This window comes from Grammomys surdaster, unplaced genomic scaffold (genome assembly GCF_004785775.1).
Source record: "Grammomys surdaster isolate TR1022 unplaced genomic scaffold, NIH_TR_1.0 125793, whole genome shotgun sequence".
In the NCBI taxonomy this organism is placed as follows: Eukaryota; Metazoa; Chordata; class Mammalia; order Rodentia; family Muridae; genus Grammomys; species Grammomys surdaster.
The window spans coordinates 1,110,388-1,133,396 of record NW_021620624.1 but is presented as its reverse complement, the minus strand read 5'-3'; the positions used below and the strand labels follow the sequence as shown (position 1 = coordinate 1,133,396).

At 45.2% G+C, this 23,009-nt stretch overlaps 1 protein-coding gene across 1 annotated transcript in view; it reads left to right on the top strand.

The window, feature by feature from the left end:
• The first annotated feature begins 8,537 nt into the window (after positions 1–8,537).
• Scarb2 (scavenger receptor class B member 2) overlaps positions 8,538–23,009 on the top strand; it is a 63,359-nt gene continuing 48,887 nt past the window's right edge. The window contains exon 1 of the mRNA XM_028789171.1: positions 8,538–9,015. Within this exon, the coding sequence (XP_028645004.1) occupies positions 8,899–9,015 (117 nt within the window). The 5' untranslated portion in view covers positions 8,538–8,898. The remainder of the gene's footprint in view (positions 9,016–23,009) is intronic.

Genomic DNA, 23,009 nt, shown 5'->3' with positions numbered 1-23,009 from the left:
ACTACATACAACTGACTAACAGAACTCTCTTAACTCCATCTTGTCTATCTGCCAGTCCCCTGCCGTATCCTTATTCTTGCCGAAATTGTCACTACTCACGTTCTAGGACTGACAAGACTCAGTTTGACCGACAACTGTCTTCATTCTCTTTCTTCCTGTTTCTCCTTCAGAAGAAGAGATGGAGCAAACTAACTCTCATTTCAACAACTTCTCCTGGTGAAATGACTCATTAAAGAATGAATACCTGCCTTCTCTTGTTGCTTGTTCAACCTGATGTTGCAATGTCCAGGAAATCAGACAGCTCTGAGATTTTGCAACAAGCTGGCGTTGCCTTGCTGAGTTGAAAAGCCACCTTCAATCAACAACCCAAACCTCATTTGCTTCTAAAAAAAAAAAAAAAAAAAAAATTCTGGAGAGAACAGGTTTCATGTCAGAACATGAGAAATGTTAACAGCCTTGAGAAACGTTCTAATGACACAGTGTTTCCAGCAAACCCACCACTTTCCTTTTATTCCCAATAGATAGGAGAGCTGGAGCCCAAGCAGTGGTTGAGCCTATGTGGGTGCCAGGTTTACTTCAGTTTTAGTACTAGATTGGCCATATGATGCTGAGTTGCTTTGACAGCTTATCTATATCTGTTTATTCATCTTGAGAATAGGGATGGAACATCATCTTCATAGGGTCATGGCAGGGTTAAATGAAATACAGCATAGGGAGATCATACTACATGGATATCTGTTGTTATGCTTTTATTGCCCCTCCCCCACCTTGAGGCATTAAATCCAGATAGAACATTAGAAGAGTGTTCTGCTATTGAACTACATCCCCAACTCATGTGTTTGTTTGTTTGTTTGTTTACTTGTTTATGGGGCCAAAGGGGCTAGAGAAATAGCTCAATGGTTAAGACCACTGGCTGCTCTTCCAGAAGATCTGGGTTCAATTCCTAGCACCAATGTGGAGGCTTATCTATGACTCTAGTTTTAAAGGATCTGATGCCCTCCACAGGAATTAGGCACAAACATGGTACACAGACAGACATTCATAAACATAAAGTTTTAAAAATGGGGCTGGGTTGGAGAAATGGCTCAGCAGTTTAGAGCACTGGCTACTCTTCCAGAGGTTCTGAGTTCAATTCCCAGCAACCACATGGTGGCTCACAACCATCTGTAATGGGATCCGAAGCCCTCTTCTGGTACGTCTGAACATAGCTATAGTGTACTCATATACATAAAATAAACAAATAAATCTTTTTTTTTTTTTTTTAGGTTTTTTGAGACAGGGTTTCTCTGTGTAGTCCTGGCTGTCCTGGAACTCACTCTGTAGACCAGGCTGGCCTCGAACAAAACAAAAAACAACAACAACAACAAAAATGAGGCCACAATATGTAGCTCAGGCTGGCCTTGAATTTAAGGTTCTCCTACCTCAGGCTCTCAAGTGCTGGGACTGCAGGCCTCTGCCACCATCGCTGATTTCTTTTCTTTTTTTTCCTCCCCTGCCTCTTCATTCACTATCCCCTCCTGTACTCTATCCCAAACACATGTTCTGTTACTTAGAAGTACTAGGCTAGCATGCATAAAGCCCTAAATTTGAGTTGACAACCTAGGACTCACCCAAACCCAGAAATAATGGAACCATTGTGTAGAGAGGACACTGGGTTTGTTGCTTCAGGAGAGGAAAGGAACAAGGCAAAACAAAAGAAAAACAAATTGTTTTTCTTTTCCTTGTTTTTTTTATGTTTTGAAAAAAACACCCTACATGCTTATGTGGAGTGGGGAGAGAAAAATGAGACCATCTAAAGAAGAGTTCTCTCAATATAAAAAAAAAAAAAATTCTAGGGGCTGGAGAGATGGCTTAGTGGTTAAGAGCACTGACTGTTCCTCCAAAGGTCCTGAGTTTAATTCCCAGCAACCACATTGCTCAGGGCAGTAGACACATCACAAATATTTATAAACAATGTATTTAAATTACTAAGTGTTTCAGTTAGGGTTTTACTGCTGTGAACAGATACCATGACCAAGACATTAGTTAATTGGGGCTGGCTTACAGTTTCAGAGTCCATTATCATCAAGGCAAGAGCATAGCAATGCTCAGGCAGGGATGGATGGAGATGCAGGAGGAGCTGAGAGTTCAACATCATGTTCAGAAGGCAAACAGGAGACAAATGGCTCCCACATAGTTAGGAGGAGTGTCTCATTGGCCATCCCTACAGTGACACACTTCCTCCAAGGCCATACCTCCTAATAGTGCCACTCCCTGAGCCAAGCATATTCAAACCACCACACTAAGGTATGATGACACATCCTTAAATTAAACAATAGGAAAATACCTTGGCCCTAAATTTATCACAAACTGTGGGGTGCTGGGCTGGGAGAAGCAGCTGGGTACCTGGTTGAGCGAGTCTTGTACCGTGGACCATTATCTGGATGGCAGGTGTTCAGCTTTTGCCCACAGGCCCTGGTTCTTTTCATTCAGCTTCCGCCCTCCACTGCCCCTCCCAAAGAGAGGTCTATGACCATCAGTCATGAGGAACAGTGCCTCAGGCTCTCCTACATGTAGATGAGGTATCTCCAATCTCTCAGACTAAGCCAATAGGTGTTATCTGCTGCCAGACCCTAACCCACCCTGAAACTGTATATAAGGGCTCTATTCTGGAGAAGTAAAGGGATGTTGGAGAATCATCCTGGTGTCCGAGAGTTCCTGTTGCAAGAGCTGTAACACTAGAGCTGTAACACTTGGGGAGAGATCTGCTCTCCTGGAGCCTTCTTGGGGCACCAAGCTGCTTCCTTGACAGCTAGCCAGCTTCCTATCGGCCCAGCCCGGAGAGACAGGTGCAGCACCTGGGAGTGACCGAGCATCGACAGCGGAGACTTGGGCAGAAGCAGCAGTGGGAGCAGGCGATCTCTCCTCCCTGCTCACACTCTCTACCCTTTGGCCCAGACCTCTCACACCAGGCCTGGCCAGAGACCAATTGACAGTGGAGATGCAGGCAGAGGCAGCGGCAGAGACGGTAGCAAACCCTCTCAGCACTCACTCTGTCCTCAGCTGGGAGATCATTGTGGGACACCCTTTGCAACTGGGGACCCACAATAAACTAAGCCAGTCCCAAAGCTACTTGAAATATTAGAATAACTAAAAATGACAAAACCTGATATTTCAATTTTTAAGGAGTGTGTGTGGTGTGTGTGTGTATGTGTCTTCTTACACTGCAACGTAGTTTTCCCCTTCCATCGTGGGTCTCAGGGGTCAAACCTCAGGTCAGCAGGCTTGCATAGAAATCATTTTTACCTGCTGGGCCAGTTTGCTGACTCTATGGTGTTTTTCATATTTTATGGTACAAGAAGTCATCCCACATTTAGAACTTAATACACAGTCATTTATTTATTTACTATTCTTCATTGGCCAGAGCTCTACAGAGTGCCTGGTCACCTCTCTCATGGGACAAAAAGGCAGACTCATGTGGGAACTGTGACATCCATGATGGCCTCCTATTCTCCAGGATCACGTGATGTCTTACCATTCAGTAGTCTAAACAAGCTTCTATCATGGCAGTTGGATCCCAAAGAAGGTAATGGAGCTCGTTCCCATCGGGTCTAACAGTGCCAGAACTGTTGGCTGCCAGGCTCCGCTGGTAAAGGCAGGCCAAGACGCTGGACCATCTCACAGGGGAGAAAGTTAAACTCCTTTCGATGAGACAATGAGCAGGAATCTTCAAAAAGAGTAAGACTGGCTGGCAGTAACCCTGGAAGCCCCACGGGGTTATTCAGAGCATGTTGCTTTGCTGGGTATAGCTCTGTGGTTCAATGTTAGTCTAGCCCATGTGAAGCCTTGGGTATATAATAAATGCTTACAGTAAACACATGCCTCCTTTCAACAGCAGGATATACAGTGACTATGTGATTAGCACTGAGTGTGACCTCAGTCTTTTAAATTTAACCTGGAACCTGAAAGGCTCAAGGATCTTGAGTTCCAGGACAGCCTGGGCTATTCAGCAGGTTACAGACCAGTCTTGGCTACAAATGACACTCTGCACCCCCCACCCCGTCCCACACAGGCCCTAAAACAAGTTAAAATAGTGATTGAAAGAATTCTCTTTCTTTCCCACACCCATTCCTGCCTAACCATCTCTTCTTAGAGTCTAGGGAGAAAATTCTTCATTTTTTTCTTTCTTTCTCTCTTTATTTTTTTCTTTTTTTCTTTTTTTTTTTTTATTTTTTTTTTTTTGGTTTTTCGAGACAGGGTTTCTCTTTATAGTCCGGGCTGTCCTGGAACTCACTCTGTAGACCAGGGCCTTGAACTCAGAAATCCGCCTGCCTCTGCAAACTCTTCATTTCTGAGTCCTGAATTGTGGGACATCAAGAAGCACCAGCTATTATTCACCCTCAAGTGTCCTTGTTCTTCTCAGATACAGTTTTCTGACTTTATGGACAGGGAGGTCATCAGGAAACTCTCTGCCTCCTTTCTAGGGCGTCAGCCTCCCTATCGTAAGGGTGCTGATCTTGACCCAAGCACCTGCCTTTCCTGGGGCTATTTGCCTGCATGTCTGGCAAGCCAGGGCATCACCCTGGAGATGAAGGTGGCATCTCATCTGCAGGTGACATGATTCTATAACAATTAAAATAATAACTTCATTAGTGGTACAGGAAAGTCCATTGACCAGAAATGAGGAAGTCCCAAGGAGCATTGAGAAACTGATCAGAATTTGGCCAAAAGTTCATGAATGTCACTACCACGTGGTTAAGAAGGAACTGAATAGAAGGGCATTCAGGACAGGTTGTGCCAGGCACCAGTATAAGATGGAAATTACTGTGGGATTACAGTATGTTATTTTGGGAGCACACAATGCTTTTAAAAACCTGTTGTGCTGTGCAGTGGTGGTACACACCTTTAATCCCAGCACTTGGGAGGCAGAGGCAGGTGAATTTTAGAGTTTGAGGCCAGCCTGGTCTACAGAGTGAGTTCCAGGACAGCCAGGGCTACACAGAGAAACAATGTCTCTGAAAACAAAAACAACAAAACAAAACAAAACAAAACAAAAACCTGTTGATATTTTCTGTAATTAGGACATTCTTCTGTCATTGTGCTCTTCAGTACATTTTTAAAATGCTGTCAGCTGTGCTAAGAGGAACCAAGAATGATTGTGTGTGTGTGTGTGTGTGTGCGTGTGTCCAGAGATTTAAAGGGGAAATAGAAGAAATAGCAAAAGAGCCTCACTGGGAAGGCAAACTGAGGACAAATGAGCAGGAGGCCCATGTGTGGACACTGAGATGCTCTCAAAGCTGCCTCTATCTCTCCATCTCCACAGTCTGTCATTATACCAGTGACTCAGATGAAGATAAGCAGGGACCTCAAGCGTCTGACACCACTGTATACAGCTGTGATCTCAACACAGGAAAACCGAGGCAGGAAGATCAGGAGTCTGAGTCCAGCTTGGGCTGCACAGTAAGGTCATCTCAAACAACAAACAAACAAAGCAAAGTGGACCTTAATGTGCTAGGTGTGGTGGCTCATACCTGTAATTCCAGCACACAGGACACTAAGGTGGGGTGGGGTTATGGATAGTTACAGTGAATTCAAGGCCACCAACTGACCTGTCAGCATGGATGGGAGAAATTTCACAAGGTCCTAACCCTAGATGAAGAGCTAGAGGCAATTAATGACTGACGAGAATCATTAATTCCCCAGGGGTGATGCCACTAATTGGTTATCTAATACTGTGTGGTCAGCCTTAAAAAGCATATACCTATAAGCAATGCTAAACAGACTCTGGGTTGTGTTTATATAGTTATTCACATATATGTGAGAGTAAATTTAAAAGGCCATGACTTTGGTGGGAGGGAACAGGAAGGGTTAAGGGAGGAGAGTGAGAGAAATGATACAGTAGTATACACATCTATGAACTTGAAGAAGGAGCTAGGTTGGAATTAGGGATCAGGGCTGGAATGGGTGGTAGCTGTCTCTGGAGTTTGTGCTCTGGGATGAACCAGCCAATAGTATCTGATTTAGAAGTCAGAAATGAGGACAGGAGTTCAGTGAGCAACCTGTGAGTGACAAGCATCGAAGGCTACTTAGAAAAGCCTTTTCCTAGTTAACCAATGAGAAGACACAGAGATTGTAGCAAACGGGGAAAGGGAGGGCTAGGGGCCTAGCATGTTCCCCTTAAACAAATTGGGGCAGAGCTGTTGATAGGTAGAGGCAGGAGCTTCAGAAGTTCAAGGTTATCCTTCTACATTCAAGTTCCAGGCCAGCCCAGGATACACAAGAATGTTTCAAAAGTTGTTTAAACAGGGAATCTGAAGCAGCTATTCCGAGATGCTGTCATTTCTGCCATATTCTATTGGTCTAACAAGTCACTATATCCATCATAAATCAAAGGGAGAAGAGTCAGTTCCTCTCAATAGAAGTGATAATAATAATAATAATAATAATAATAGAACTATCACCATTCTTCTGCCATCCCTCTATCTCACCAAGTCCTCAGCAAAGTCTCAATTCCTGTCTCCAGATCCTCAGGAGTCACAGGGTAGAAACAATGAGGGCTTTAAAAGCCAAGGGCCCTGCATCCTGAACCAGTCAAGATCTGCCATTCAGCAATTGTAAAGCCATTCAGTGTTCCCCCAGGATCCTTAACAGATTGTGTCTAGGCCATCTGAAAATGCCCAGATGCCTTATTAGAAAATGACATAGTAGGGACAGGGGACATACTTCAGTAAGCACAGTGTGTGCTTAGCATGCAAGAAGCCCTGGTTTTGATCCCCTAGCACATCATAAACTCAAAATGGCAAACACCCATACTGTCAGCGCTGGACAAGTAGAGGAAAGATCAGAAGTTCATCCTCCTCCTGCATAGCAAGATTGAGGCTAGGCTGGGCTACATGAAGCCCTGTCTTAGAAATTGAAAAAAAAAAAGACAAAAGGAAAAAAAACAGCATAGTAAAAACTAAAAGAAAACAAGGGGGGAGAGAGAGAGAGAGAGAGAGAGAGAGAGAGAGAGAGAGAGAGAGGTGCATAGAACCTACATGTATCTCTCCTTATTCTTTAGTTTACGTCACTTATAATCCTTAATATAAAGAAACAACATGGACACCACTGTTTCGAAATTATGACAAAAAGAGAAGGAGGAGGAGGAGGAAGAGGAGGAGGGGGAGGGGAAGGAGGAGGAGGAGGGGGAAGAGGAGGAAAAATCTGTGTAGGTGCAACTGTCCCGAGTCTGACTATGTAGTACACTAGCAACAGTGTAACTTTCATTTAAAATCTTTTCTTTCGTTCCTTGTTTTGTGTGCTTCTTTCTTGTTTTACTTTCCTCCTTTGAGACAAGGTCTCCCTATGTGGTGCAGGCTGGCCTCCAGTGCCACGACTATTTGAATGTTTTCCACCTGGTAGGTTGAATCCTTAATGATAAGAACACTGGACTGGCCAAGAAAATGTCCGCCCAGATCTTTCCCTGCAGATGGCATTAGTGACTGATGGTCCTCAGCTGTTGAGTACTACTGAAATCTATCCCATGGTATTTAACCCCCGAGTTGGTAAAGACTAACTTCTCAAGGTTGCTCCCAGGCTGCTGACTAAGCACAGTAGGGACACTTAAGGCAGGCCTACACCTGAGATATGTCAGAATTTGGGGACATGCCAATTTGCCTTAAGGACTACCCTCTTCCCACGGCTTTGCTGAACTTGTAGTGAGTGTAGGTATTTCTTTCCACCCAGCCTTTTCCACTTGCCTTGTCCCGTTAATGAAATCACACCCACATCCCCCACATCCCAACCCCAGTTCCTCTTGTTAAACTGTACAGCACTTCTTTCTGCTTCCTAATAGGGCTGCCGTGTGTGTGTGTGTGTGTGTGTGTGTGTGTGTGCGCGCGCGTGTGTGCGTGTGCGCGCGCGCGCGCGCCAATCACAGAACTAACCCTTATTCAATTAATGATGACCAAAGTAGACAATAAACACCTGCTCTGTTTGACTTGCTTCTCTGTTAATGCCCTTCATCAGGACACAGAGCCTTTCAAAATCTGATCTCCGAGGACTTGGCGCCCCAAACCCCACAGCAGAAGACCTACACTACTCAACAGTTAACTCCTTGCCTTTCTAGCTTTTGCCTTCACTCCTACTGCCTTTGCCTGCAGTCTGTGGAACGCCTCCTCCTCACTCTTTGACACAGAGGACACACTCTGACATATTCCTGAAGACCCAGTTCAACCCAACAAGGCAAACATCTCTGCTGGCACAGATCAGCAGGCACCTTGTAAAAAGCATTCGTTACACTGTACTAACATCTTCTGAGGAACCCAGGAGATCCTCTGGAGCAAGGAGGCGTCCAGCCGGAGTTCCCCAGGCTTGGTCCACCGTGGGCCCTCAGCAGGGATCTGCCAGAGGAAAAAAAAAAAAAAAAAAAAAAAAAAGAGGCTGGGCGAACCGGGAAGGGAGATTTCAGTTCCCTGGAAGATCGCGCCGCCTGCAGGGAGAGGATGCAGGCGCAGCGCCCGCCGAATCGCAGGGGCCGCTGCAGGGCACATGACTGGAGGCCTCCTCCCGGCCCCTCCCGTTTCCCGGCGCAGTCGCCAGCCGCCACCATCACCGCCGCCGCCGCTTGCTGGCGTGCCCCACCGGCCCGCGTCACCGCTCTGCGCGCTCCCTGCACCTCCCCGGCTGCAGCAGCCCGAGAAAGCGAAAGCGAGGCAGCCCCGGCACCCGCGATCGCGCAGGCTCTGTGCTCCGAGGGCCGTGCTCGCCCGGTGTCTACTCCAGGGCTGTGTGCACCGCGCGGGCGGCGGCTGAACCTGCACCGGGAGGGCACGGGAGCCGCAGAGCCCCCGGGCTTTGGGCCGCTGCTGTGTGGCCTTGGCGGAGGCTCTTTCCAGCTCGCCTTTCCATCCCGGGCCTGGCCGGTGAGCCGCGCGCGGTATGGGCAGATGCTGCTTCTACACGGCGGGGACACTGTCTCTGCTGCTGCTGGTGACCAGTGTCACTCTGCTAGTGGCTCGAGTCTTTCAGAAGGCGGTAGACCAGACGATCCAGAAGGTGAGGCAGGCTAGGCTCTGTGTGTGTGTGTGTGTGTGTGTGTGTGTGTGTGTGTGTGTGTGTGTGGTCTTTCTAGGCCACCCTCCCTTTGCGGACCCTGTGTAGGGAGAGTTGCGTTGGCGCCGAGCCTGCAGAATATTGCTCTTGTTTGCCCCGTCTCTCGGGGCTGGCAGGATGTGGAGACTTGAGGTGACTCTTCCCTTTAAATAACCTGTAGTCTACAGATCTTGACTTTGTAAAAAAAAAAAAAAGCCTTGAGTTTTCGTTCTATCCTTAGCATTCTCCCCACCCTTCTCCGCACCCGGTCTATGTTGAGCCCTGTTTCCCTCGCACTTCACAAAGAAATAGAAATGCGTAAAAGCACCGCAGAAGAGGCAGGCTTTGTCGGCTTGCCTGCTCGGCCTTTGAAACCGAGTGGGCCTGGGGATAAGAACTGGGTGAGAGGTCTATTGTGTTCTTGCCTTCCTGAGCAGGGCAGGGCAGGACAGGGCAGGACAGGGCAAGGAAGAGGGCAAACAGACCAGGTTTTAGGAATGGGTGACATTTTATCCATTGCAGTTTGTGCTTAGCGGCTTTGTGTCTCGAAGACAGCCTCGTCTCTGTTTCATCCTTGCGCTCATCAGCCCTACTTGCGTAATTAAAAATTGGGTAATTAAAGAATTTGGACCTATCTCCCAGGTTGGATGATTGGTGCCTGCAAAGCTGGTCATGTGGAAGACTTCTCCATCCTGGAGCTGCCCGGGTCATTTCTTTCTTTTACCCTTTCACCCACATTCACTAAGCACGGTGGAAAGAGGAACAGGAGAGAGTTACTAGGATCCCCTTTTCCTTTAAAACTAAAGAGCTAAATGTAAGTCACTGTGGTAGCCTCTCTCATTAGCATCAGACTTACGCACAATGTCTCTTGTCTCTATTGCTGTCACCCAGGTACAAAAGCTTAGGTTTGAGAATCTGCTTGGAGTCACTCTATTCCGGATTAATAAAATTAGTTGCTGCCGGGCAGTGGTGGTGCACACCTTTAATTCCAGCACTTAGGAGGCAGGGGCAGGCGGATTTCTGTGTTCGAGGCCAGCCTGGTCTACAGAGAGAGTTCCAGGACAACCAGGGCTACACAGAGAAACCCTGTCTCTGAAAACAAAAACAAAAAACAAAAAAAATAAAATTAGTTGCCTTATTCTAAATGCCAATTGATGAGTCCCTAAACAGAGATTTCTAGTAGTAACCAGTTACTTGGAATTTGGCAATTTAAGATGTTTTGTTGTTGTTGTTAAGTGTCTAGGCAAACCTTTATTCAATCCTGAATGAGATGGCATTGCCAAGAGAAGACCAAGCCTACTGTGTGAGCTTCTCAAAGATCATTGTTGCCCTGAGCTTGTGTGTTCAAGGAGAAAAACAAACCCTTTCTCTCCGCCCCACATCCAAATTCAAGGCTTGTCTTAAACTCTTGCTTTGGTAGCTTGAGTAAGGAATACAACAGTCAGAATATGATTTGTGTGTGTGTGTGTGTGTCTGTGTGTGTGTCTGTGTGTGTGTCTATGTGTCTGTGTGTGTGTCTGTGTGTTTGGGGGATCTGGTAAGATAAAGGTTTCTCCTAGCACCTCAGCCATAAACACTGATTCTTGTGAATTTGGTTGTATTCAGGGGGTTCTATCTGGGAAGTACCAGCACAGGACCTGAGTTTCTGTTGGTCACAAGTGCTTTTCTTCTTGGGAAGAACCTGATTGATAAGTTGTAGCACAGGAGAGTTACAGAATTGCTGGACTTGAGCTGCAGAGCAGTGCACCACATGAATCTGATAGGAAGGAAATAGGTTCATTTCAGCAGATGGATGTTGTAAGTCAACCAGAGGTTACCAGAGTGCACTTTCCTAGAAACCCTGTAGGGTCATCCCAAACAGAGGGAAAGACCAAGAAGGACTTTACAGGGGAGTAGGGCAGGGAATGAATGTTGGCTCCACACTCACCCACTGAGAAGCCAGGGACTACTTGTTGAATCTTTTAGTTTTCCTTTTGAGATAGAGTGTCATTATGTAGTCCAGGCTTACCTTTGAATAGACAGCTCTTGTCTCAGACTCCCAGGTGCTAGGATTGATCACAAGCATGTACCATGACACCTGGCTCTGTCATCTTTTTTGAGGGGAGGTGGCATCTCATGTACCTCAGGCTAGCCTCGAACTCACCCTAGAGCTGAGAATGATCCTCCTGCCTTCACATCCTGACTGTTGGGGAGACAAGTGTGCTTCACCACACCTGGTTTATTCAGCATTATGATTGAACTGGGGTTTCTTGCATCTATGACTCTTCAGACAAGTTTTCCTTCTAGCCTATAATATTTTTTATTCATGTTCCATTGTCTGTAAGCACTGATAATAATGACCAATGCATTAAGAAAGAGTGTAAGAAATTTCAAGGAAAAAAAAAAAGTATGGTTTCCCTCCTGGGCTAGAGTTAGCATTTAGTGAAATGATAGCCGTATGGTTTCCCTCCTGGGCTAGAGTTAGCATTTAGTGAAATGATAGCCATTTTGTTTTTATTAGAAGCTGCATAGTGAATCTGAGATCAGCAATCAGACACCTCTGCTCAGATCCTGAGTGTACCACGGTGAAGCATCAGCCTTGAGCAAGTCACTTAGCTCCTCTAAGCCTCAGTTTCTCTTCTTGTAAAAGTGGGAATGGGAAGTGTGAGCCACCTTGGCCACCCAGTTGGGTTTCCATGGGGCTCCTGAGCGTTGGGTCTCTTGCTTGCACGGGTCCTTCCAAAGCCCTGTGTTTAATTTTTAATGTTCAATGTTTTCCCTCCTATGGAGGGCCCTTAAATTATAGAAGCTTCAGGATCCATAAAACCTGGATCTTGTGGGCTAAGCATAGACTTGGCCTGGGTGATCAATATGTGACCTCCGTCATTATTTCCAGTAGTATTTCTATGGGGTCATTCATCCATGCATTGACTTTAATATGATCCACATTGTGATATAGTCCATGCGGAAACTGCCAGTTCTCACTGTTTTCCTTTGAAGATTGTCCATGCCTCAACTTGTGTAACATCAAAAATCGGAATGGGGAAAAGGTTGACATTCAGATGCTTGGGTTTGGCCAATTTCGAGAAGTTTGGTAACATAATTGCTGTACAAATCGATCTCAGAGATAATTTAGTAAAATAAAGTGCTTGCCACACAAGCTCGGGGACCTGAGATTAGACCCCCTGAACCTGAGTAAGAAACTGGATGAGGCACCTGTGACCCCAGCACTCTGGAGGCAGAGACAGGAGGATCTCTGGGCCTTCTGGCCAGCAAGCCTGCCAATGGCAAGTTCTAGATTCAGTGAAAGACCCAGTCTCAAATAAATAAACAAGCAAATAACTGAGATGTGGTTGAAGAAGACACTCAACATTGACCTTTAGAGTCCATGTGCATGTGGACACATGTGCATATGTAGTTACATATCACCCATATGCACATGCCAAAAACAATAACAGAAAAAAAGAAAATATAGCCCTAGAGTGACAAAGTAGACTGAAGCGAGACTTTTATTTTGGCAGGTAAATATAGTGGATAGTTTTATTTTGGCAGGTAAGTATAGTGGGTGGAGTGGTTATGGGAACCAAATGTCCCAACTGCCTGCTACTTGCCATGACCAAAATTTAGACACAAGCTTTGGTAGGAAGTAATCGAGGCTTTGAAGAAATTAGCAGGGCTAGCTTCCCGACTGTCTGCCCTAGGGGACTTTTATAGGAGCTGTGAGGTATGGAAGAGATTTTTTTTTTTTTTTTTTTTTTTTTTTTTTTTTTTTAGACAGGGTCTCACTCTGTAGCCCTGGGTGGCCTGGAACTCACTGAGATCCACCTCTGCCTCCCACGTGCTGGCATGTGCTGGCATGTGCTGGCATTAAATGCAGGCATTGCAGTCACCCAGACTGGATCTTGGATCTTGACTCCTGCTGCTAATCTAAAGAAAGATCTAGCAGCCAATCATCATGCAGATGGGTGCCACACTATTGTCGCCTGGGAAGAGGACCCTCAGCATAGGAATTGTCTCCATCATATTGGCCTGTGAGTGAGTCTGGGATGAGCATAGGAATTGTCTCCATGAGATTGACCTGTGAGTGGGTCTGGGATGTGTAGGAGAGATAGGCTGAGCAAGCCAGAGACACATCAACAAGCTGTGTTTCTCCATGGCCTTCACTTCTGTTTCTGCTCCGGGCGCCTGCCTTCTCCCAGCTTTCCTCACTGAGGGACTGTGATGTGGAAACATAAGCCGAATAATCTATTCTTTGGCTGTCTTGCTTTTGGTCAGAGATTTATGACAGTGACAGACAAGTAACTAGAACAATGAGTTCCTTCAACCAAATGATTACAGAGACTGGGAGGGCAAAAGTCAGGACCATTTCAAAGGACCTGCTGTTACTGGACCCAGGCAGGCACACTGGTTCCCACTAATGAGGGCCTCATCCTGGGAAACCCATGTTGTCTTGGTTATCATTTGCAGAGGTGTGGAAGCACCTTGCTCCTCTTCAGCGCTCCCCCACCCCACCCCCGTCTCTGTCTGTCTGACTCTCTCTCTCTCTCTCTCTCTCTCTCTCTCTCTCTCTCACACACACACACACACACACAAACACACACACACACACAGACACACACACACACACCATTCCGGGGGGGATACTGAGGCATCAACAACACCTTCTTCGGCAAGCATTTGAGGCTTTCTGAAGATAGATTTGCATAGATAGACCTAGCAGACTATTTCCCACTGTGAGGCAGGTGTAATGTTTGTACAGTGTAACCAGAATCCGAGAGGTGGAGCAGGAAGACCAGAGTTTGGGATCATCCCCATCCACATAGAGAGTTCCAACCTGGCAAGAACTGAGTGAGACCCTGTTTCAAAAAATAAACACACAAGCAAACCACTTTTTCTTCTCAGAGAGCCTGGAAGGATGAGGTTTGATGTATTCATTCTGTAGTCCAGCCCATCACTTTGATACCTAACACAGCGCCTGCTACATTGTAGGTACATACTAATTTTTTTTTTTTTTTTGGTTTTTGAGACAGGGTTTCTCTGTGTAGCCCTGGCCATCCTGGAACTCACTCTGTAGACCAGGCTGGCCTCGAACTCAGAAATCCGCCTGCCTCTGCCTCCCAAGTGCTGGGATTACAGGCGTGCGCCACCACTGCCCGGCCGGTACATACTAATTTAATCTTCTTTTCTGGGAAGCAAACCCTGGGGTCCTTGTACATGATGAACAAGCTATGACTGAGCTGTAACTATGTAATCTCTAAGGACTTTTTCGTGGGACTTGACTTCATTTCCCTAGTTATTTGGATGCAAAGTTAAGAATTAGTGCTTGCTGTGTCTTCAAAACAGGGAGGGGGGCTATGCTACTATGACTCAGTGGTAGAATGCTTGATTGATGTGGTAAATGTCCTAGATTTAATCCTTCAGATCAGGAAGGAGAAGAGAGAGATCATGACTTAGTGCTTAGAGCTACAACTATTAACAATCAATAAGACAGAATCTCCACCAAAAGCCAAGAAAACTTAGAATCTTCATCTAAGGTTTTTGTTCAAAACAAAACAAAACAACCCCTCTACCCCGAAACGTTAAAGATCACCTTATTTGTATTCTACTTTCAGGAAACAGAGGCTCAGGATGCTAAGTGGCTTATGGAAAGGCCAGGGCAGTGGTAGGCTTTTGAGCTTGGTCACCTGATGCTGAACCTGTTTTCCCACCTTATGGATGATGGCATCTCAGTTCCCAGGAGTGCCTTGCCCTGCCTGATTGTATGTGTGTACTTGCTGGTAGAACGGTGAGCAGCCTCTCCGTCCAGAAGACTGCTGGTTTGAATAATGAATACTGTAACCACCTCTCACCTGACCCTATGCTACATGGTCTTCCCATAATTCTATTGTCTATCACGTCTTAGCATGGGAGGGGGCCCAGTCTTTTAAGTAGTACAGACCCCCTTGATGCAAGAGGACTTTTTTATTTCTTTTTATAAAGCTGGAAGGAGAAGTTCTTGAGTTAGAAATGGCCCTGTCAGGCCTCCTGAGAGTATGATATGAACGACATGGTCAGCAGGAACCCAACTTCCCTTGGTCACATGTCCAGCCCGGGCTGTTTGCTGACCTGGGGCTTCCCCAGCAGCCGTGTGACTACAGCTGCTGTCCTTGGGAAAGACTCACTTCTTAGTTTCTCCTTTGCAAGTTGATAACAGTGATGTGGTTGGCTCTCCACCCAGGGAGGACTCAGAAAGCTATAAACAGGCATGTGGATAACCTCCTTAAAGGATTCTCCTGAACAGCTTCTCATCAGTCTACTCAAAGCACGACCTTGTCACAGGGCACTCCTGTATGCTTCCTTCAACCTCGTGGGTCCAAGCTGAATAAGTGTCCTTACAAATACCTATCATGACAGTGGAATAGACCAGAAGTTGTCAGTGTTGTCCCCAGACTCTGGGGCAGTGGTTCTCAACCTTCCTGATGCTGCAGCCCCTTAGTACAGTTCCTCATGTTGTGGTGAGTCCAGACCATACAATTACTTTTGCTGCTACTTCATAACTGTAATCTTGGTTCTGCTATAATTGAAATGTAAATATCTGATGTGCAGGATATCTGATATTCGATCCCCAAAGGGATCCCACAGGTTGAGAACTACTGCTCTAGGGGGCTCCAGTGTGTCTTACGGAGCCGTAGGGATGGCAGACTCATTAGGAACAGCAGTACCAGGTTAAGGGCCTGGGGATAGTGATGGTTTTAGCTGGTCTTCATCCCTTGACTTCTGGCTGAGGACATTATTCCTAATACCGCCATTATCTGGCACATATACACAAAAAGACAGAACTAGAGGCCTAGGAAGGTTCTTAGCTATGGCAGCCACTTGATTTACTGTTCAGTAAAGTGCAAAATTTCCCTCTGTCAGGCCACAGCCAAAGGGCCATCTGGTCTGCCAGACATTTGCTGCTTCACAGAGAAGAGTCAGCCAGTGGGAACAGGCTCATTAATGAAAAGATGTGATTTTGGCCAAGGGAGGAGCCATGTGTGACCCATATCATCAACTATATCACACACTCACAGGACTAAGAGAGGGGCTGTTTTTAATCAAAGCTAGTAACTAGTCAGAAGCAACCAAAGAAAGAGAAACTCTGTCCTGGGTTCTAACTCTTCATGTACTCTCTTGTTTTTTGAGACAGAATCTCCTGTAGACCAGCTGGCCTTGAACTCTCTGTGTAGGGGAGGCTGACCTCAAACCTACCTGATCTTTCTGCTTCCTTGTCTCAAGCACTGGCCACACCCAGCAGTTTGCTTTCTCTTTCTAAAAGTGCTTTCAGGGTACACTTTGTCCTTTATTGTTTGTTTAGTGTGTGTTACAAGAATGCGTACTGCTTGCCAGGCAGAGTGCACCAGGCAGAGAGCTACACATATGACCATAAAGAAGACGGGGGCAGGGCCAGGAGGAGAATTCTCATCCTTAGAAAACTGTAATCAAATTTCAACTTCTTCAGGCCTCTTTCTACTCTTAAAACTGTTAAGGACTCCAGAGAGCTCTTGCACGTTTGTTTCCGTGAGCTGTCCCTCCTGATGCTTACAGTAGTAGAGGTAAAACCAAAGCTGGGCATGAGTTTGATGACCCCAGTTCAAATCCCCAGAACTGAGGTAAGAGCTGGGCATGGTAGTGTCATGCCTGATGGGATCTGTAATCCCAGGGTTGCTACAGCAAGATGAGTGCAGGGCACCGGAGAATCCACAGAGACCCGACAGCCAGATAGCTTGGCACAGGCAGCCCAGAAACAAACAACAAAGGGACCCTGTCTCAAACTAGATAGAAGGCAAAAAGACTCACCTGAGGCATGTATTTGCCCATACTCATGTTCACACACACACACACACACACACACACACACACACACACACACACATATATATATATACATAAACACAAAAATAAAATAAAATTTTAACAATTTGAGAGAGTACACCAATACATATGTACTTCAACAGAGCCAGGAGTCAGGTTAACTTTACTTCATACTCACAAAGCCAGAGAGGGAAAGGAGGAAATGTTGTATGTCTATTGTTACTAAAATTACTTTTGATTTTGTGGAGTGCCTGAGAGGGTCTCAGGGACTTCTAGGGGTCCAGAGACCGTGTTTATCCAGTTTTAATTAAATTAATAATGCTGACTTTCTAGGAATGCTTAAAAAATATAATACATATTATTATTGACATAGATCATTAGCATATTAATTAAATTAATATGTCATAATATATTACTATAACACATGTATCTTTTCTTATTATAGCATGTACAATATATAATTATAACAATTATAATCTATAGCCATGCTTATTTTTCTGTAAGACCTATTTGGAAACTATTACAAATATTTTTGAAGCAGCCAGAGTTTGTTGAGTGTGCTGTTCATTTACTGTATCTTTCTTGTGTGCCCATGAGTTCAGTGTCAAAACAGAGTTTTGCGATGGATGAAGTGATGAATGCCTTGTAACCTCAGGATTTAGAAGGCTAAGGCAGGAGAATTGAGACCAGCATGGGCTTCAGAGTAAGTTGCAGGCTAGCCTGGGCAAAATGATACCCTATCTTAATAGAGAGGGAGAAAAAAAAAAAAAAGAGCCAAACCAAACAAAGCCCCAGATTTGGAGCCATTGATGATTCAGGCTCTGAGAATCTCTTGTCTTTTAATGTTCTCTTCAATAACTTGAGAACATTGGTCTCTCCATGGACTTGGTGATTCCCTTCTCTGGAGTCAACCCCACAGAGGTTTCCATTTGTAGTACACAATTTAGTATTTTAAGCTATCTTGCAAGTCTTTTTTTAAAGGTAAGGGTCCTGTGATACTTAGTTTTTTATCATCTCCTATTGACTCAATGACTTACACAAAACAAGCCGGTCAGGGGCCAGGGTGTAGCTCAGGAAGGGCACTTACCTAGCACTCCTGAGGCCCTAGATTTAGTCCCTAGCACCATAACAAAGAGGGAAGAGGAGGAGGAAGAAAAAGAAAGGAGGAAGAGATGAACAAGATGTTCAGTAAGCTTTGGGACGGATGGATTCAGCATCCGCCTTTAGAAGATTTTGTTTGGTTTTTGTGTGGCTTTACATTTGATCCCACCCTGTAGGACAAGTCGTCACATATTCAGCCCTGGAATGGTCTATCCCTTTAAAATCTGGAAACTTGGGCTGGAGAGATGGCTGAGAGGGTCAAGGTGGTTATTGTGCAAGCTGGATGACCTGAATTCAACACCCAGAACTATGGCAAGGTAGGAGACAAGAGCCAACTCTATAAAGTTGTCCTTTGACCTCCACAGGTACATCCTAGCACATACCCCCTGCTTCATCATACAGGTGCACAACAAACAAACAAACAAACAAACAAACAAACAAACAAATGTAGTAGAATTTGAATAGGTTATCTAGTGGCACAGGTTCCCAGCCTTTTCTGGTACACATCAGTGCTGTGCAGTGTGAGCCCCACTGAGTCCTGTGTGGCAGCAGCCAACAGAGCAGATGGGTGGAGGGTGGGGGGGTTGGGGGTAGGGGGTAGCCCTGCTGTTTTAGTCCCAGGGCAAGCCCTGCTGTCTTAGCCCATTTGAGATTCTTTCTTATACCACCAGGTTTCTGGACAACAGAAATACATTTCTCACAGTTCTGAGGGTTGGGAGAGTCAAGGCCCTGGCAGATTCAGCACGTGGTAAAGAAACATTGGAATGTAAAGGTTTTTTGGGGGTGGTAGATTGAGGGTGCAGACTATCAGGGCAGGGAGGGCCTGGGAGGAAGAACAGCTGTGCGCTACAGCCTGAGGATGGTCACACTGCCGCTACAGCCAGGATATAGAGAGAGATTACCTCAGGTCTCAAAGTCTCTCAGTTTCTTTCTGTCCTCCTGGAACTTCAGCCCCTAGGATCCTGTCAATCACATTCAGGGTGGGCCGTCCCCTCTCACTTAAGCGGCTTGGAGCCATCATACAGACACACCCAGTGGTGCATTTTCTAGGTGATTTAAATCCGTAATGATAATGAAGATTAATCATCACAGGCATTAATCCCATTCATAAGGGCTTTGTCTTTGTGACAGTCACTTAAGACCTCTCTTCCTGACACTGTCACCCTGGGGTTGAGGATTTCAACATAGAAATTTTTGAAGAGATGGACGCATTCAGATCATAACACCCACTGTTCTCACCCCTCCTGATTGTCTGGCCAATGTCCCTTGTCCGCAGGCTTGCTCTGCTGTCTTAGAAAAGCCTTTCTCCGTGCCGCACCCTCTCTACCAAAAGCAGAAGATGAGAGGTAGCTTGGGGGCTTACATGTTGAACAAGTGTTGGCCAAGGCTCGTTTCTGTGTAGAAGTAAATACTGTTTCCGCTTTGACGCCAGCCTGCTTCTCTCACTAACCCCACATTGCCCCCTTTGCACTGAGCTTTACGTCTCTTCCAGAGAAAATGGATGCTTTTACTACAGTAATGTCATCAGCCACCACAAGTCCCAGTTTTTAAAATGTATTTTTCTTTTTTTTTCTTCTTTTTGCTTTTTTCTAAAATGCATTTTTCTAATAGACAATTCAGATAATATTTATTTATGGCTACATATGATGTTGTTGGGGTTTTTTTGGTTTTGTTTTGTTGTTGTTTGTTTTGAGAACAGCCTGGAATGGGTAAATCAAGCTATTTAACACATACCATCTGATGTACTTATTTCCAGGGGCGGGGGTCGTGGATAGATGAGAACAGTTTACAAATCTGCTCAGCTGTTTTCAAGTGTGTTGTTGTTAACTACAGTCACTCTGATGGACGGCAGGTCTCTTCAACTTATGCTTCTTATCTGGTTGAAATTCACATTTTGACAACATTTCTTCTTACCTTCCATGCTGAAGGATCCCATTCAAAGGGACCCTGTACGTCTGCTAATTACCAGGAATGGGAGCAGAGACAGATAAACAAGCAGGTGAGACTCGAATCACGAGGCACATCCGTAAGATATAATCATAACCAAACAGGTTTGACATAATGAGTCAGGCTGCACAGGTTACACACAGAGCATGCTCATCCTTTCCATGGCTGCCCTCTATTTAATCCTGTCTTAAAGTCATTTTTCTCACCCACTCCCTGGCTACCTGCCCACTCTCCCTGCACACATATGTGCTCCCTACATTTGCCGTGAGAAACGAAGATTGCCACAGTCTGAATGTTCATGTCTTTTCCAAAGTTCTGTGTTGAAACCCTCCCTTACTAGTTTTACATTTCCCTCTCCTAGTTACCCTTTCCCCTTTAGACCTGCTGGTCTCAACCTTGGCTGCAGCTTCTGCTCACCCTCCACCCTTTAGAAATACTTCAGTGGGTGTTTCCTAGAAGGAGTTTGCTTCAGTGTAGCTATTCCACCCTGAAAACCAAAACCAAAACCAAAACCACCAAACTTGGGTAATTTATAAGACAAAGTAACAGCTTGCCAGTGAGCTAGCATTTGAAACAGCTGTCAGCTTTCATTAGCTAAACTTGTGACAGTTACAATCACAGCAGAGGGAGTTAAATGACAGAACAAAAAATGCCCAAGGCCAGAATATCTGTTTCCAATGTAAAGTCCGGAATCAAGGGGAGAACATTCATGGCAAATTTTTTTCATGCAACAGAGACTAGCTGGAAGTAGTGAAAATTATTTCAATTACAGCAGTCTGTCTATCCTTTGCTTAATATATGGGAGCAATTTTTCAAAGACAAAAGCAACTGGTGTTTTGGTGTTAGGTGGGAGCCACGCAAATTCTTTGGTCAGGTTCCCCAAGTTGGTTGCATTAAATGTGAGTGAATGGCAGTGTGGATGCTGGTGTTGTGTTCAATCATTAAGGAGCATTCTGTTGACCTTGCAAAGTGCTCCTGGGCCCTGGTGGTTTCTTTAAAAGTATTTCTGATTCCTTTCAAACCTGATGCAATTCCCCAAGTGTTTATTTTTATCATTTGGAAATGGCTTGCCCTGGAACAGCTGGTTCAGTGACTTTACAGCTGTTTCTTTCCCCTAAGGCTGCCTTGCAGTGCTCAGAAGAGAAGTTAATCCAGCTATATCTGACCTACGTCAGGCCTGACTTAGGTCAATGACTCTTTGTCCCCAGGTTCCGCATAGGGTTGTTGTTCTCACTCCTTCTGACTCCTACACTGACTTCTTCATGACCTTCACTGACTCAAGGTCATGCTGTTTGTGAATTCTGCCAACTTTGTCTTGTTGAAAGAAAGAAAGAAAGAAAGAAAGAAAGAAAGAAAGAAAGAAAGAAAGAAAGAAAGAAAGAAAGAAAGGAAGGAAGGAAGGAAGGAAGGTAGGAAGGTACTTAAATCTGAAAGCTAGAGAGGCAGAGGGCTGTCCTGAGGGATATACTCAGTGGTGATGTTTCTGGAAGTATCTGACAGAATGAGTCCATGAAAACCTTTATCAAATAGTTCCAATGCTAGCAGTCGATTTCAAGAAATTAGTTGGGTTGGTGTGATGGCTCGGAGGGTAAAGGCCCTTACCTTGTAAGTCTGCTACCTGAGTTTGCTCCTAGACGCTACGCAAAGGTGGACAGAGAGAAATGACTCCATCAAGTTGTCTTCTGACCTCCATGTCCTCATGGTGACACATACAACCTCCCTCCCAACCATGCACAAGCACACACAGTAATGCTTAATTAATTAAAAAGCAATTAACCAATAATTTAGATGAAGACATTTCAGAACATTCTTCAGCCGATTGGTCACTATACAACAGATAAGTACAAAGACACATACTGCTTCTGAACTAAATGACAACAATTTTATTTTTTTCAAAATGCACATATATATGTATAGATTTTAAAATATCAGAAGGAGGGGCTAAAGTGATACCTCAGCAGTTAGAAGTGATTGATGCTTTTACAGGAACCAGGTTCTGTTCCCAGTACCCACATGGTAACTCACACCTATAACTCAAGTCTTCAGGGGATTGAGTGTATTTTTCTGGTTCTCTGAGCTCCAGTCACTTCTGGGGCATATATAAAAAACATGCATACATATGAAATAAAAACTATTGTTTTAAAAGACCAGAAGAAATATTAACAGTGGGACTGTGGATTATAAGGGTATTATATTTCCCTTCCTGACACTTTATTTTTCTTTTTCTTTTTTTGGTTTTTCGAGACAGGGTTTCTCTGTGTAGCCCTGGTTGTCCTGGAACTCACTCTGTAGACCAGGCTGGCCTCGAACTCAGAAATTCGCCTGTCTCTGCCTCCCAAGTGCTGGGATTAAAGGCGTGCGCCACCACCGCCCGGCACTTTTGTTTTTCTTGTTTATTTATCTGTATGTGTGTGTACACACATGTGCATAAGCACGCACATGCCGTGAGGCACACATGTGACACGTTACTCTGATGTAGCTTGGAGGAGAATTCTTTAGGAGCTGGTCCTCTCCTTCCACACTGTTTTGAGGCCGTGTCTCTCTTCTGCCTATTGCTGTTCTGATGGCATCCATGTTCGTGGGTTCCAGGAACTGAGCTTAGGGCAGGAGACCTGGCATCCTGCACCTTTACTCACTAAGCTAGCTCCTTGGTCCTTGCTATGTAGCCCAGGCTGACCTTGAACTCCTGATTCTTCTGCCTCTGCCTCCCAATTGTGATCACTTGGGTATAGGCATATCTTAGGTATAGGCCACCATGACTAGCAGCTTCCTTTTAGTTTTTTTTTTTTTTTTAATCAAAACTTTAGTATAAAGACTTTGCAGCCAAGCATGGTGGAGTATGCCTTTAGTCCCAGCACTCAGGAGCTAGAGGCAGGCAGATCTCGAGGCCAGCCTGGTCTACAAAGTGAGTTCCAGGACAGCCAGGGCTGTTACACAGAGAAACCTTGTCTTGAAAACAAAACAAAACAAACAAACAAACAAACAAACAGCTTTGCAAATAAAAGGTTTTCTAAGGTCAGCATGATGTCCTGGGCAGGGAGAGGACAGAGGACCATTCCCCTGATTTCAGCATGATGTCCTGGGCAGGGAGAGGACAG